At 53.1% G+C, this 16,875-nt stretch overlaps 1 protein-coding gene across 34 annotated transcripts in view; it reads right to left on the reverse strand.

The window, feature by feature from the left end:
• ZNF385C (zinc finger protein 385C) overlaps window positions 1-16,875 on the reverse strand; it is a 67,975-nt gene that overhangs the window by 4,814 nt on the left and 46,286 nt on the right. For 19 of the 34 annotated variants that reach the window (XR_013406817.1, XR_013406818.1, XR_013406811.1 and 16 more), the window contains exons 3-5: window positions 8,736-8,884; window positions 4,400-4,510; window positions 1,533-1,698 (exon numbers count right to left, since the gene is read on the reverse strand). Coding sequence is in view for 20 of the 34 variants with exons in the window: in XM_077971779.1 (XP_077827905.1) it covers window positions 1,533-1,698; window positions 4,400-4,510; window positions 8,736-8,884 (426 nt within the window). In the remaining 14 variants the exon portion in view is untranslated. Of the gene's footprint in view, window positions 1-1,532; window positions 1,699-4,399; window positions 4,511-8,735; window positions 8,885-9,687; window positions 12,175-13,810; window positions 14,543-16,875 lie in introns of those variants that run through there. The other 15 variants (XR_013406814.1, XR_013406813.1, XM_077971776.1 and 12 more) reach the window with 4 other exon arrangements.

Below are 16,875 nucleotides of genomic sequence, written 5' to 3' on the forward strand. Positions count from 1 at the left end.
AGTACTACACAGCAATGAAAAAGAACAAACTACAGCTACACACAAAAACATGGATGAATCTTACAGATACAATGAATGTTGATGAATGTTTGTGAGAGATGAATAAAACCCAGATACAGGCCGGGTGGGGTGGCTCACACCTGTTATCCCAGCACTTTGGGAGGCCAAGGCAGGTGGATCACAATGTCAGGAGTTAGAGACCAGCCTGGCCAATATGGTGAAACCCTGTCTATACTAAAAATTAAAAAAATTAGCTGGACGTGGTAGCGGGTGCCTGTAGTCCCAGCTACTTGGGAGGCTGAGGCAGGAGAATGGCTTGAACCTGGGAAGCAGAGGTTGCAGTGAGCCAAGATTGCACCACTGTGCTCTAGCCTGGGAGACAGAGCGAGATTCTCTCTCAAAAAACAAAAAAACACGAAACAAAACAGATACAAAAAACCCTACATACTCTATGATTCACCAAAAACAGGTAAAACTGATGTATGCTGAGAAGTCAGGATCGTATTTACCATTAGAGGGGCTGCAGTCGGTTGAATAGTGTCTCCCCCAAAATTCATGTCTATCTGGAACCTCAGAATGTGACCTTATTTGGAAACAGGGTCTTTGCAGATAAAACTACTGAAGATGAGGTCATGCTGGGTTTGGGTGGGACTAATCTAGTGACTGGTACCCTTATAAGAAGAGCTTGTGGAGACACAGAGACACACAAGGGAGAATGTGGAGATGGAGGAGGAGATTGGAGTGATGCGTCTATAAGCCAAGGAGTGCCAAGGAATGCCCGCAACCACCAAAGGCCAGAAGAGAAGCATGGGACACTTTCTCCTCTGAGCCCCCAAGAAGAAACCAACCCTGTCAACGCCTTGATTTCAGACTTCTGGCCTCCGAGCTGTGGGAAAATACATTTCTGTTGTTTCCAGCCACCCAGATTGGAGTCTCTTTTTTTTTTTGGGTGGACGGGGGAGGTTAGAGACAAGGTTTTGCTCTGTCACCCAGGCTAGAGTGCAGTGGCATGACCATAGTTCACTGCAGCCTTGACCTCCTGGGCTTAAGCAGATCCTCCTGCTTCAGCCTCTTGAGCAGCTGGGACTACAGGTGTGTATCATCATGCCTGGCAAATAAATTTTTTTGTAGAGACAGGGTCACACCGTGTTACCCAGACTGGTCTCGAACTCCAGGCTTCAAGCAATCCTCCTGCCTCAGCCTCCCAAAGTGTTAACCATCACAAGGTGTGAGCCACCATGCCTAACTTCACAAATGTAGTCATTTGTGGAGGCAGTCCTTGGAAATGAATACTTCAGGGTAATGACCGGGAAGAGGTGCAAGACAAGCTTCTGAGGTGCTGGTAACGTGTTTCCTGATCTGGGTACGTGTTCAGCTTAGGAAAATTCATGGAGTGGTACACTTGTGTACCTTTGCCTGTCTGTATGGAATACTCCAACACAAGCAAAAAGAAGCAGCAGAAATCTCTCAACCCCTTGTCAGAAACCAGATTTGGAGTGGAGATTTGGGAAAGAGAAGAGCTCAGGACTGACCTTTACTCTGTTGCTCTCCAGGGGCTCCACTGGCCAGCGTTGGGATTGGGGACACTACAGCCCCATCCTGGGCCGGGGTGTGTGGCCTCTGCTTGCTCTTGGCAGCCTCAACAGCCTTGAGTTTTCTGGCGTGTTTGTGGCCTTTATAATGTGCCTCGGCCTGGTTCTGGGGAAGGGAGGCAAGAGGTCACCATTCACTGGCTGAGTCCACATGCCCCATTCATGAACTGGAGCCCAGCAGGGGACAGGTCCAAGGGAGGCAGGGCTCAGGCACACAAAGGGCAAGTCCTTGTCCTTGTCATCATCATCACCATAGTACATGTGGCTCTGAGGTTTACAGAATGTGTTCTCGCACATGAGCTCCAAGGCAGGCAGCCTCTGGCTTCAGATCTGACTCAGCCACTTACTAACTACATCTGTTTTTGCTGTTGTTTTTGCTTTCTGATTTTTTTTTTTTTTTTGAGGCAGAGTCTCACTCTGTCGCCCAGGCTGGAGTGCAGTGGTGCCATCTCAGCTCACTGCAACCTCCGCCTCCTGGGTTCAAACGATTCTCCTGTCTCAGCTTCCTGGGTAGCTGGGATTACAGGTGCGTGCCACCACACCAGACTAATTTTTTGTGTTTTTAGTAGAGATGGGGTTTCACCTTATTAGCCAGGATGGTTTCAATTTCCTGACTTCATGATCCACCCGCCTTAGCCTCCCAAAGTGCTGGGATTACAGGCGTGAGCCACCAGGCCCGGCCACTAACTACATCTTTAGGCAAGTAACATCATCTCTCTGAGCCTGAGTCTCCTCATCCATAAACTCTGTGACGACAATACTGACCTCGGCCAGGCACGGTGGCTCACGCCTGTAGTCCCAGCACTTTGGGAGGCAGAGGCGGGCGGATCATGAGGTCAGGAGATCAAGACCATCCTGGCTAACACGGTGAAACCCCATCTCTACTAAAAATACAAAAAATTAGCTGGGCGTGGTGGCGCGCGCCTGTGGTCCCAGTTACTTGGGAGGCTGAGGCAGGAGAATGGTGCGAACCCAGAAGGCGGAGCTTGCAGTGAGCCAAGATCAAGCCACTGCACTCCAGCCTGGGCGAAGAGTGAGACTCCGTCTCAAAAAAAAAAAAAAGTACTGACCTCATGGGTTGTCAGAATTACATGGGAACATGAATTACAAGGGCTGAGTCCATAGAGTAGGTGCTCAATGAATGTTAGTTATTGAGTGTATCAATGCACAAATGGAGAAAGCAAAGCAATCCCCACACTTTGGGGCATATGTACCCCAGAACATTCATCCCTTTGTTCACTTGTTCAACAAATCATTACTGAGCATTTGCTATTTGCCAGGAAGAAGCCATGGTTCCTGTCTTGGAACAAATTCTCTCCTCCATCTTTTTTTTTTTGAGACGGAATCTCGCTTTGTCACCCAGGCTGGAGTGCTGTGGGAGCAATCTCAGCTCACTGCAACCTCTGCCTCCTGGGTTCAAGTGATTCTCCTGCCTCAGCTTCCCGAGTAGCTGGGATTACAGGCACCCACCACCACAACTGGCTGATTTTTTTTTTTTTCTTTATTTTAGTAGAGATGGGTTTCACCATGTTGGCCAGGCTGGTCTCTAACTGCTGACCTCAAGTGATCCACCCACCTCGGCCTCGCAAAGTGCTGTAAAGGCGTGACCCACCACGCCCAGCCTCTCCTCCATCTCTTGCAGGACTCATGGAAACAGAAGCCCTGAAGGGAATCCCCAAATCTGGTCTGTCAGTGTCCTCCCTCCAAGGGTCCTCACTTGCTGCTCCCTGGCCCACCTCCTCGAAACGTGGGAAAGACAGGCTCCCACAGCCCTTCCCTGGATGCGACACCACAGCAGTTCTGCTGACATCCAACTGAAACCCCAGATTGCCTGACAGGAGGTAGACCTTCCCTGCGAGGCCAGAATGAGGTTCCTCCTCTACCTAAGGGTAGGATGTAGTAGAAAGGGGTAGGCTGTAGTAGAGTCATAGACCTTAGGGTCAGCCAGGCCTGGGTTCATATCCCAGCTTTGCTACTAACCAGCTGTGTGGTCTTAGGCAAGTCACTTAACCTCTCTAAGGCTCACTTTCCTCATCTGAAAATCAGGGATTATAATAGCGTCTCTAGGCCAGGCGCGGTGGCTCATACCTGTAATCCCAGCATTTTGGGAGGTCGAAGTGGGTGGATCACTTGAGCCCAGGAGTTCGAGACCAGCCTGGGCAACATGGTGAAACCCTGTCTCTGCCAAAAATACAAAAAAATTAGCCAGGTGTGGTAGCACATCCCTGTAATCCCAGCTACTAAGCCGAGGCACAAGAATCACTTGAACCCTGGAGGTGGAGGTTACACTGAGTCAAGATTACGCCACTGCACTCCTGCCTGGGTGACAGAGTGAGACTTTGTCTTCAAAAAAAAAAAGAACAAACACACAAACACACAAAAATCCTGCCTCCACCCCTCTCACAGACGTATCATGAGAACTATTATTTAAGGTGATGGGCATGATCACATTCTGTAAACTCAGATCAGGAGCTGATGAGATGGTCCCCTGGGACCCGGAGTGGAGGAAGGGCAGTCTGCTCTCTTGCAGAAGGATCCAGAACACAGGAGGGAGGCCTGGGGGGAAGGAAATGGAATCCCACTGGGCTATAGGTGGGCAGAAGGGGAAGGGGCAGAAGAATCTAGAGAGAGGAGAGGGTGCGATGGTTAAAGGACCAAGAGTGCCTCTTCTGCAGCCAGGGATTGAAAATACAGACCACAGCCCCTTTGCCACTGGTATTCCTCCCAGAAGGACCCTGAAAGCCCAGCCTCCAGCCCTCTCCCTGCCCAGCCCCCTCCCCAGACCTGCTTTCACTACTTTGTCTCACCGCTGAGTTGAACCTTAGGTGACAGATGTTACAGGAAATGAAGAGTTTCTTCTTCAGAGGGGAGGGGACCCCAAACGTGTGGCTGATGACAGCTTTCTGGACCGGGTCCATCTGTGAAGGGAGTGGGAGGGCATAATAACTCTGGGGTTGGCTTGGGAAGCAGGGATTGGGGGCAGCACAAAACTAAAGATGACTGAAGTGGGCCGTCGTCAGCTTCTAGGAAGAGCTTTTCCATCCTGTGGATGTTGGAAAAAGAAACACCTGGGCCAGCTGCGGTGGCTCACGCCTGTAATCCCAGCACTTTGAGAGCCCGAGGCAGGCAGATCACCTCGGGTTGGGAGTTCAAGACCAGCCTGACCAACATGGAGAAACCCGGTCTCCACTAAAAAAAAATACAAAATTAGCCAGGTGTGATGGCGTGTGCCTGTAATCCCAGCTACTTGGGAGGCTGAGGCAGGAGAATTGCTTGAACCGGGGAGATGGAGGTTGCGGTGAGCTGAGAGCACCTCCAGCCTGGGCAACAAGAGCAAAACTTTGTCTCAAAAAAAAAAAAAAAGAAAGAAAGAAAGAAAAAAGAAAAAGAAACAGCTGGCTGGGTGTGGTGGCTCACGCTTGTAATCCCAGCACTTTGGGAGGCCAAGATGGGTGAATAACCTGAGGTCAGGAGTTCGAGACCAGCCTGGCCAAGTGAAACCCCTTCTCTACTAAAAATACAAAAATTAGCCGGGCGTGGTGGCGCGTGGCTGTAGTCTCAGCTACTCAGGAGGCTGAGGCAGGAGGCTTGAACCAGAGAGGCAGAGGTTGCAGTGAGCTGAGACTGTGCCATTGCACTCTAGCCTGGGTAACAGAGTGAGACTCTGCCTCAAAAAAAAAAAAAAAAAAAAAAAAAAAAAAAAGGCCGGGCGCAGTGGCTAAAGCCTGTAATCCCAGCACTTTGGGAGGCCGAGACAGGCGGATCACGAGGTCAGGAGATCGAGACCATCCTGGCTAACACGGTGAAACCCCGTCTCTACTAAAAAATACAAAAAACTAGCCGGGCGAGGTGGCGGGCGCCTGTAGTCCCAGCTACTCGGGAGGCTGAGGCAGAAGAATGGCGTGAACCCGGGAGGCGGAGCTTGCAGTGAGCTGAGATCCGGCCACTGCACTCCAGCCTGGGTGACAGAGTGAGACTCTGTCTCAAAAAAAAAAAAAAAAAAAAAAAAAAAAAAAAGAAGGGAAGGGAAGGGGGGGAGGGGAGGGAAAAGAAAACAGAAAAGAAAAAAAAGAAAAGAAAAAGAAACAGCCTCTTCCCTGGCTGTCTTTATCTGTCAGCCTGGGCTTCTGCTTGGAAGCAGGGGAATGGTCAGAGTGCCCTGCATGATACTGGGACATAGAACCACGTTCTGGTGATCGCCTTGGCATCTCTTGGTGCCCCTTAGGTCATTTTTTTTTTTTCTCCTTTGCAATAATCACAACTATTGGGACAGAGAGTTGTAAACAAGGAGAGGCAGGGAAAAGACAAAGAACCCTTCTGCTGGAATTTCCTCTCCCATCACCCAGGCTTCATGCCTGGACCTGTGGGCTGGGGGAAGATAAGTCCTATCTCATCAGCTCTGCCACTGTCACAGAGCCTGAGGCTGCTGATGACCTCTTTTTTTTTTTTTTTCCCTAAGATGGAGTACTGCTCTGTCAACCAGGCTGGAGTGCAGTGGCATGATCTCAGCTCACTGCAACTTCCACCTCTCCGGTTCAAGTGATTCTCCTGCCTCAGCCTCCTGAGTAGCTGGGATTACAGGCACCCACCACGACGTCTGGCTAATTTTTGTATTTTTAGTAGAGACGGGGTTCCACCATGTTGGCCAGGCTGGTCTCAAACTCCTACCCTCAAAGTGATCTGCCTGCCTTGGCCTCCCAACGTGCTGGAATTACAGATGTGAGCCACCGTGCCCAGCCATGACGACCTCTCTTGAGAGAGTGAGAGCCACAGCCAGGGGAGGTGGGGGGCCAGTAGGAGGCAGGGAGCAGCAAGTGGAGGCCTAAGGTTCCCTAAGGAGGAGGATTGTTTCTTTGGAATATTAATTTGGATTTTTTTTCTTTTCCTTACTACTTATTTATTTATTTATTTATTTTGAGATGGAGTCTCCTTCTTGTCACCCAGGCTGGAGTGCAATGGCAGAGCCAAGATCTTGCAACCTCTGCCTCCTGAGTTCAAGCGATTCTCCTGCCTCAGCCTCCCGAGTAGCTGAGATTACAGGTGCCTGCCACCATGCTCAGCTAATTTTTGTATTTTTAGTACAGATGGGGTTTCACTATCTCTTTTTTTTTTTTTTTCCTGAGATGGAGACACTCTTGTCACCCCAGCTGGAGTACAATGGCACGATCTTGGCTCACTGCAACCTCCACTCCCGGGTTCAGGCGATTTTCCTGCCTCAGCCTCCCGAGTAGCTGGGATTACTGGCACCTGCCACCATGCTTGGCTAATTTTTGTATTTTTAGTAGAGATGGGGTTTTGCCATCTCTGTTGGCCAGGCTAGTCTCAAACTCCTGACCTCAGGTGATCAGCCCACCTCAGTCTCCCTAAGTGCTGGGATTACAGGTGTGAGCCACCACACCTGGCTTCTTTTCCTTATTTTAAATCATTATTTTCTTCTATAGAATTAAGGCTTGATGTTCCCTTTTCTCAGGAGGTTGGGCCAAATGCAATTGTCTGAACTTGTCAAGAACCTTCCAGGCTGGGCACGGTGGCTCACACCTGTAATCTCAACACTTTGGGAGGCTGAGGTGGGAGGATCCCTTGAGCTCAGGAGTTTGAGACCAGCCTGGGTAATATAGTGAGACCTCATCTCTGCTTATATAAAAATAAAATAAAATAAAAAAGGAACTTTCCAAACCTTCCCAAGAAAAGAAAACAGAGCTTAGAGAGAAGCACATGGGTGCAGAAACTTCCCTGAGAACAGAAAGAGGTTCAAATTCTCACAGCACCCAGTGCCAGCAAGGGGCTCAGGGGACAGGACCTCAGAGGAGAATGGCCTGCAGGGGCCCCCTGCAATTGGAACCATGCCTTTCAACAGTGAGCCTGTCAGCAAGCGACAGCAGGGACTTGAGACCAGAGGACCACCTCCCAAATGCCTCAGACTCCTTAGGACCTCTGTCTAACCCTGGAGGGTGGGAGGAAGGGATTCCTAAGTGTGACTAAGGTGGAGTTTGCCACCATCTGCTCAGGATGGGGCATGCCACACCCATGATTTCATTTGATTTTTCCAAATTTAAAAAAACGGAGATGGTTGCTGATCCCTTATATAGTGAATTAAAATTCATACTACACTTGTTTTTTTTTTTTTTTTTTTTTCTGAGACGGAGTCTCGCTCTGTCGCCCAGACTGGAGTGCAGTGGCCGGATCTCGGCTCACTGCAAGCTCCGCCTCCCGGGTTTACGCCATTCTCCTGCCCCAGCCTCCCGAGTAGCTGGGACTACAGGCGCCCGCCACCTCACCCGGCTAGTTTTTTTGTATTTTTTAGTAGAGACGGGGTTTCACCGTGTTAGCCAGGATGGTCTCGATCTCCTGACCTCGTGATCTGCCCGTCTCGGCCTCCCAAAGTGCTGGGATTACAGGCTTGAGCCACTGCACCTGGCCCATACTACACTTGTTATGCACACACACGTACAAGGAAATGTACAGACCAGGACACATACACAGCACAAAAGCTTCAGGCAGTTACAAATGCTCAGACAAGCAGAACAATTCACACTCATGCACACAAAGGGCACATGACCACAGGTAAACTCACAATCACCCAAACCACACAAAAACATATGCTTAGAGGGCAGATACACGCCAAACACACACTTAAAAGACACAAGGACACAACAAACCCTCAGATTACACAGGCAAATACCTTAATTACATAAAATTACCCACACACAAAGAGTTGTTTACAAACACACGCTGAACACCAACACACAAACTCACATCCACATATAACATACAAGACCTACAGAAACTACAACACAAAGGCACAGGTCAGTTACACACACACACACACGTCATCCACAGGAGCGCCTACACAGAAGCTCAAGTGGAATGCACAGGCTACAGGCTCTTGCAGGCCCAGCAGCTATGATGGTGGGGGTGGGGAGAGGGCTGACACCGTCTTGTTCCCCAGCCTAGGAGAGAGCGGGGCCCTCTCCTAGGGTCCCAAATAGGGGTTTCTATTTGGGGAGCACCTATCCCCTCTGAGGGCGGTTGGAGAACAAGCTCCTGGTTAGACCCAGCTGCTGAGAGCTGGCCCCTGAACCCAACTTCCATGCCCACCCACAAGCTTGGGTGCATGCCCCCACCCGCCAGCCCAGCCCATACCGTGCTGAAGTTGGGGAAGAGACTGAGCGGGGCAGCGCCATTGAAGTGGAAGGCGAGCAAGTGCTTGAAGTCCAGCGGGGGCTGCAGAGGCCGGGTGGGCAGGGGCAGGGAGGCCAGCAGGGGGCTGGGGGCGCTGGAGGCCGGGCCTGCTGCAGGAGGAAGAAGGGCACGGTCTGAAATGGGCTCTCTCCTACCTCTGTAGCCAGAACAAGAGGCGGATGGGCTCCCTGGGTGTGGAGCTGGGTAGAAACCTGTATCTCTCTTCACAGAGTGGCACCAGCCAGACCCAGGGTGATTACAGCCCCCTTCCCTGTGCCCTTCCTTCCCACAGCTGGGGAAGCAGAGGCAGGGACTCTACAGTTGGAGGCTCCCAGCCCAGAGGGATGACCCTCCCGCCCCTACTGAGGCAGCATACTGAACCCCAGGGCAGCCCAGCCAAGAGAGGGACAGAGGGGTCTGGGCAGGCCCCTGTCACACACCACCATGGAGACTGCATGATGTGCTGGGATTCCATTTTATTGCAAATTAAACTCAAACCCAGGGGTATTAGGAACAGGCTAGCTCTCGCCCCTGTCACTCTCTAACTATCCTCCCTCCCTCCAGATCCCCAGGCTTTCACAGCCAGGGCTGACAGGAGGGAATGGGAAACCCATGGGCTCTGAAGGGATGCGTTCCCCAGCTCTGGTGAGGTCTAAACTGCTTCCCCCAGGAGGCAAATAAGCCAGCGTCCCTGGGTTGGGCCTTGAGGCCAGTCCTCGGAGGCGGCAGGTACAGCACTGTGGATTTGCAGTCTTTGGTCTTAAAGGTCTGAGGCAAGGGCAGAGGAGGGGTAGGAACTTGGAGAGCAACTGGACTTTGAGGAATAAAAAATTAGAAAAAATAAATAAATCCAGCCCATCTGGGGCATTTTTGGACCCTGTCATTGCAAAACCAAAAGTAGTCCTTTTAGATGTTTGTGTGGTAACACTATGAAAGATAGCATAGGTTTATTTCACATTTGTAGGTTTTATGTCTATATACACAGTTATACACAGAAAAGGCCTGAGGCAGCCCACTGGTGAGGAGGGGAGGAAGGGAAACACTGTCTCCCCGGAACCACTGGCCCTTGAACCACCAGCTTGGGTACAGAGAGGACACTGTGCTGTGTGTCAGAAACAAGCACAGTCATCTACTCCCCAGTCACAGCTGAAGAGAAGAGACACTGCCGGGAGTGGGACTAAGAAACAGCCAAGGGCAGGGCGCGGTGGCTCACGCCTGTAATCCCAGCATTTTGGGAGGCCGAGACAGGTGGATCACTTGAGGTGAGGAGTTCGAGACCAGCCTGGCCAACATGGTGGAACCCTGTCTCTACTAAAAATATAAAAATTAGCCCGGTGTGGTGGCGGGCGCCTGTAATCCCAGCTACTCGGGAGGCTGAGGCAGGAGAATTGCTTGAACCCAGGAGGCAGAGGTTGCAGTGAGCCTAGATTGTGCCAGTGCACTCCAGCCTGGATGACAGAGCAAGACTCCATCTCAAAAAAAAAAAAAAAAAAGAAAGAAAGAAAAAGAAAGAAACAGCCAAGGACCAGTGTCCGTTCCCTCAGCCCTCAATTCCCAAGACCTAGTCTTCCTCCCCCAAGCCAAGAACTCCCATATTTCTGGGGGGAGCCCAAACTTGGGCTGAATCCAGAAGGAAAAAGGGTGAGCTACTCCTCATCTAACTGTGTAAAGGCCAGGAATGATTTAGGGTGCCCCAGATCCTAGCATCTCTGCCCACCCACCCAGGCCCCTCTTGAACCAGTCCCTTCCTCCACAGCCTACAGGGTGGGGTTGGTGGGAAGCTCCAGAAGGGTGGGTGGGTGGCCTCAGGCCCCTGGGAGGCCACAGTCAGCAGATCATCTTGGGTGCAGCATGGTCAAGTCTAGGTTGGCCCTAAGGGCCCCAGGCTGGCTGGGCCGAGAGAAGGAGGCCACCCTCAGGTGAGCTGCGACCCCAGGAAGCCCTCTCCCCACCCACTCTCTAAGAACTCCACAGCCAACCCAAAGTCAAACTCGTGCAGCGGGGGCCCATCCACTGCGATCTTCACCACGTGGCCCCCCCGGCCTTCCCCGACCCCGCTCTGCCCCCACCACCGCAGCTCCCGGCTGCGGCCGACCTTGTCCAGCAGGCCAGCGCCAAAGGGCAGCGCCAAAGCCAAGGCGGCTAGGGCAGCGAAGTCGGGGAAGAGGTCGTGCAGCTCCGAGTGCGCGCACGCCAGCTGAGTGCACAGGGCCCGCGGGCCGAGCCGCCCAAGGCTGAACACCACGCGCTTAAACAGCGCGAAGTCCCCTAGTGCCCGCTGGCGCACCACGGCAGGCGCAAAGCCGCGCAGCAGCACCCGCAGCGCCCCCTCGCCATGCGCGCCCAGCTCCTCCGGCGCCTGAGGGTAGCGGCGGGGGTCGAAGATCGCCGCGAAGGCGGCCACGGCGTCCAGCGAAGGCCCGGGGTAGGAGTCCTGTAGGCCCTTCCGCATGGAGTCCAGAAAGGACCCCCGGAGCCACTCCAAGCCCCGGACCGCAGCCTCTGAGTAACCGAGCAGCTCCACGCCGCGGTAGGTGCAGCGCCCGCTGCTGGTGTCAGGGTCCGTGGATGCCAGTTCCTGCAGGAAGCCCTGGAGGCGGGCCCCACCTGAGCCGCGCTGAGCTTGGAGGGAGGCCGCAGCCGCCATCACCAGGGGCTGCAGCAAGGCCATGTCCGGCTCTTCTGCCTGCAGGACAAGGGAGAGCTTCTGCATAGAGGGCAGGGCATCCAGCAGCAGGTGGGTGAAGGCCACGAAGGTGAACTGGCGCAGGGCCAGGGCCAGTGACCCCGCCACAGGTGAGGCAAGGGCTGCAGCCTCCAGGGTGGGCACCAGGCCAGGCCAGGCCTCTGCCACTGCTTCCACGACAGGCAGCCGGGAGGCCCAGGGTACTGGCCGAGGCCCTGCCAAGTCAATAGCTGCAAGGTCCAGTGCTGCCCGGAGCTCAGGGACCAAGTGGGAACTAGGACCACCATGGAGGCGGAATAGGGCATCCAATATGCTCTCATATTGACCCAAGTAGGCGGGGGGCTCAGGATCTGTGCGGCCAGGGAGGCAGTGCAGCTCTGCCAGCAGTGGGCAAGTGGCCCGGAGCTGTGGGCCCACACTCCCCAGGCGCTCACTGGGGAGGCTTGAGCTGAGCCAGGCCAGCTTGGGTGCAGATACGCCGAAAGCCTGCAGGATGTCCAAGAGCTGGCCAGCAGTGGCCTCGCCCTCCTGTAGCTCCACACTGCCCAGGAAGGTGGTGGCAGGCTGGCCATCACAGGGGGACACCGAAGTGGCAAACAGGGCCAGGCTGTGTGACTCCGGCCAGTCTCTGGTCTCGTCCAACACCAGCCCCACATATGGGGATGCCTTCAGGCGCTGGCAGGCCTCTGTGTGCAAGACACTGGCAATGGCCACCTGGGACAGCCAGGAAGAGAAAGGGAGGGAGGACTGAGTTAGGCTTGTCCTGAGAGGCGGAGGCAGGCAGTGCGGGGTGGTGGAAAGAGCCCCGGCCTTGAGGTCACACAGACTTAGGGACTAATCCTGGCTTTGCCACTTACTGGCTGTGCTACCTTCGGCCAGTCACTTCACCTCTCTGAGCCTCAGTTTTCTCACCTCTACAGCTCCTGACGTCTCTAAGAACAGTCCTGCCACCCTGGCTTCCCACCACACCCGGTCTAGTTTTCTAAGCTCTTATACCTGCTGTCAGCTAATACCAGCCCCAAATCTTCTCAAAGCATTGTTGTAAATTATAAATGTCAACTTTTGTTGTGGTGAAAGCACTTTATGAACCATAAAGAGCTCTAGGAAAGCTAATTTTTTCACTGTGTTTTTCCATAGCATCATCGTAGTCTGCCCTATTCCTGGGGGTCTCCCTCCACTGTCCAGCTCAGTGATTAACTGATAGGCACACTCACTCCCAACTCCCAGTTACCCTGGGTCCCAGCTGTATGCTGTTTCTCTATTTGTCATCTCTGTAGGATGAGATCCAACTCCCCCACCTCCAACCCAGCCCACAGGACTCACACAGTTAGTACCTAGGACAGAGCTGCAATCTGCATGTCTCCAGGGGCCATGTGAGTGATACTGAGCTTAGAGAAGGCCAGGGATAAGCCAGAGGGAATGCCCTGCTCTCCAACTCCAGCACATCCTGCTGTGAGAGCATGGGGACCTTGCTTTTCAATATAGTCACAAATATAGATTTTTATATTTATATCCTGAGTTTTTTTAAAGTTGAAACAAATTCGAGTTTTTCAAAAACACTATGAAAACTAATTAAACAGGCTCGGCACAGAAAACAGCCCCAAAAGAAAACTAAGTCAGAAGTCATTTCCATTTCCATTCCAGCACTTTGGGGGGCCAAGGCAGGAGGATTGCTTGAGGCCAGGAGTTCAAGACCAGCCTGGGCAACATAGTGTGACCCCATCTCTATGTTTAAAAAAAAAAAAAAACAGAGGCCAGGCACGGTTGCTCACACCTATAATACCATCACTTTGGGAGGCTGAGGTGGGCGGATCACCTGAGGTCAGGAGTTCAAAACTGGCCTGGCCAACATGGTGATACCCTGTCTCTACTAAAAATACAAAAATTAGCTGGGTGTGGTGGCACATGCCTGTAATCCTAGCTAATAGGGAGGCTGAGGCAGGAGAATCACTTGAGACAGGAAGGCAGAGGTTGCAGTGAGCTGAGATCGCGCCACTGCTCTCCAGCCTGGGTGACAGAGCGAGACTCCTCAAAAAAAAAAAAAATTAAATACATCTGTGGGTCAATCAAGCCTCCAGACCACCGGTTTGCAACATCTGATTTAGCTAGTGAGAAGAGTGCCCCTGTTCCCACTAAAGACAAGGCCTGGTCTGGCCTCTTCACTGTTGTATCCCTGCAGCTAGCCCAGCACCAGGCACACAGTAGGCCCTCAGGGAAGGTTCTGAAGGAAGAAGATATGAATGAAATGCCCTAGCTGCTCCCCAAGGGCCTGGCATGCTGGGGCTGTTCCCAGGTGGCTCAGTGTCCTCCCTTCCCAAGCCCTTCCCCCATACTTCTGGCTGTCACCCACCTGCATGTCCCTCACCCTCCTGGGACTGTAGTAATCGCCATGCTCTGTGCCCAGCAGTGCCTGGCACAGGTTGAACCTCTGCAGCTCGAGCAGGGCAGAGCAGCGGTCGTCGGGCACATCCTCCTTTGCCATGCAGTACACGGTAGTCAGCACAGCCACTTTGGCCGGGTCTACCTCCACCTTGACGCTCCTGGAGGCGGGGGTCGTAGTCAGGCCTGGGCAGGCCTCTCCACCCTCAGCCTGGCCCTCAAAAGGGGGCTGGCCCTGGTTGACAGCCAGAGCCTGGCGGTGGGCTCCTGAGGTCACGTGGCGCAGCAGGGCGTGGCGCTGGAAGTTGTCAGTGCCCACAGTGAAGGCGTTTTCGGCTTTGCCATGCTTGTTCCGTACCAGGGCCTGGCGGCACTCGAGGCAGAACATCAGCTTCCGCTCATAGTCAAAGTCCAGCCAGGTAAACTCCTCTTTCCAGTGCTCGTTGAAGTAACGCTTACACTTCTTGTTGGAGTTGGAGGCCTCTCCCGCTGGTTTCTTCCCTGGGGGCACCATTCTTGCTCTCTGAGCAAGGAACTCCCAACCCCCACCTGAATGCTCTTGCCCCCCTGCCTCCCCCCCACACAGAGGCACCTCCCTTGACAAGAGGAGTTGATGGGGAGGCGGGATGGGGGCAGCCCGCCAGGCTAACAGGGCCCATCCATCTCAGCCTGAAGAGTTTATTCCTGCTCCGTGGGTGGGAGACTGGAGATGAAACAGACAAGGGAGAGGTGTTAGGGGTCTGTCATGGTAGGGGCAGTTTAGGGTGGCGTGGTAGGCTCCATGCTGCCCACAGAGTCCTCCCAGCTGAGGGGTGGAGGGGCTCAATGGGGCAGGGGCTCTGGGCAGTGGATGGAGTCATGCAAAGGGCTCTAGAGTGTTATCCAAAGCGGGGAGGTGTGGGGACCCCAGCCCTCTCCCGGGGTCTCTTTCCACCCAGGACAAGGCACTGATTCGCTTTGACTGCTGAAGCATCTCAGAACTGGAAAGACTGGCATCACCTGGGCAACTGCATTTTATAAGGGGGAAACTCAGTCTGGAGACAGACAGTGGTTCTCAAGGCCCATGAGGAATTCATAGTGAAACAGGACTAAAACTCAGAACTCTCAACTCCTAGCCCAAAAGATGACTGTGCCCTTCAGCCCACAGTCATCTACTTCATCAGAAGGAAATCAAGCCAGGCATGGTGGCTCACTCCTGTAATCCCAGCACTTTGGGAGGTGGCTCACTTCAGCCCAGGAGTTCAAGACCAGCCTGGGCAACATGGCAAAACCCCATCTCTTAAAAAAAAAAAAAATTAGCCAGGCATGGTGGTGCATGCCTATAGTCCCAGCTATTGGGGAGGTTAAGGCGGGATTGCTTCAGCCTGGGAGGCAGAGGTTGCAGTGAGCCGTGATGGCGCCACTGCACTCCAGACTAGGTGACAGAGCTAGACCCTGTCTCAAAAAAAAAGAAAAAAAAAAAGGATGGCCGGGTGCAGTGGCTCATGCCTGTAATCCCAGCACTTTGGGAGGCCGAGGCAGGCGGGTCACCTGAGGTCAGGAGTTCGAGACCAGCCTGACCAACATGGAGAAACCCCATCTCTCCTAAAAATACAAAATTAGCTGGCATGGTGGCGTATGCCTGTAATCCCAGCTACTTGGGAGGCTAAGGCAGGAGAATCGCTTGAACCCGGAAGGCAGAGGTTGCAGTAAGCTGAGATCACGCCATTGCACTCCAGCTTGGACAACAAGAGCAAAACTCGATCTCAAAAAAAAAAAAAAAGAGAAATCAGCGCAAAGCTGATTCTTGCCAAGCCACAGGAAGATGTGCTTTCTCTAAAGCTGCCTTCCTTACACACACAGGTACACACAAACTCACACCCACACCCACTGGTACTGTGGTTCTGGGACAGGTAGCCCAGACCTGGGGCCCCAGACTGAAGGCAGGTAGCCGGCTGCCTCTACCTCCCTCACTCTGCCACCTCCCCAGACACAAGGCCAGGATGAGCAGTTCAGGATTGAAAAGCCATGTCCAGCCATTGGCCAAAACCTGCCAAGTCTACCTTTTTTTTTTTTTTTTTGAGACAGAGTCTCGCTCTGTCACCCAGGCTGGAGTGCAGTGGCTGGCGTGATCTCGCTGGGATTACAGGCGTGAGCCACCACGCCCGGCCTTAACTCTACCTTTTAATTATTATTATTTTTTTTTTTTTGAGACGGAGTCTCGCTCTGTCACCCAGGCTGGAGTGCAGTGGCCGGATCTCAGCTCACTGCAAGCTCCGCCTCCCGGGTTTACGCCATTCTCCGGCCTCAGCCTCCCGAGTAGCTGGGACTACAAGCGCCCGCCACCTCGCCCGGCTAGTTTTTTGTATTTCTTAATAGAGACGGGGTTTCACCGTGTTAGCCAGGATGGTCTCGATCTCCTGACCTCGTGATCCGCCCGTCTCGGCCTCCCAAAGTGCTGGGATTACAGGCTTGAGCCACCGCGCCCGGCCTACCTTTTAATTATTTATCCAACCTGTGTTCTCCTCTTCATGCTTAACTGTAACTACCATTTCTGGGATGTGAATTGAGGCCCTGTGCTAAGTGCTTTACAATGATCCAGGGCAGACCCAGACGACTCTCCGTGGCTGAGACATTATCCTTTTGGAGAGGAGAAAACTGAGGTCAATGACTTTAACTGGCTTGCTTCAGGTTTCATAAGCAGTAAGTCGCTGAGGCTGAATCAGAACCCATGTCCTCCTGACCCCAAAGGCTGTACTGAGACCCTGGTCTGTACCATCTCTCTCCCTTCAGCTGCCTAGCCTTGGTCCAGTTCAGGCCCTCACGGTATCACCTGGATCATTGCAGCTGCCTCGGTCTCTGCATGGTCATTTCCCCCAGACTCATCCCTCACCCAACAGTCAGAGACAGCAAGCTCACACACAGATCCAACTGTGTCACTCTCTGGCTTCCACCTCTTTACTGATATCCCACTGCCTAAGTCTACACACCTCACCACAAGCCAACAAGGCCCTCCCCAGGCTCTGAATGCTTCTGTTAATAGAGCCTCCCGCCACT

Source organism: Macaca mulatta, chromosome 16 (genome assembly GCF_049350105.2).
Source record: "Macaca mulatta isolate MMU2019108-1 chromosome 16, T2T-MMU8v2.0, whole genome shotgun sequence".
Lineage (NCBI taxonomy): Eukaryota > Metazoa > Chordata > Mammalia > Primates > Cercopithecidae > Macaca > Macaca mulatta.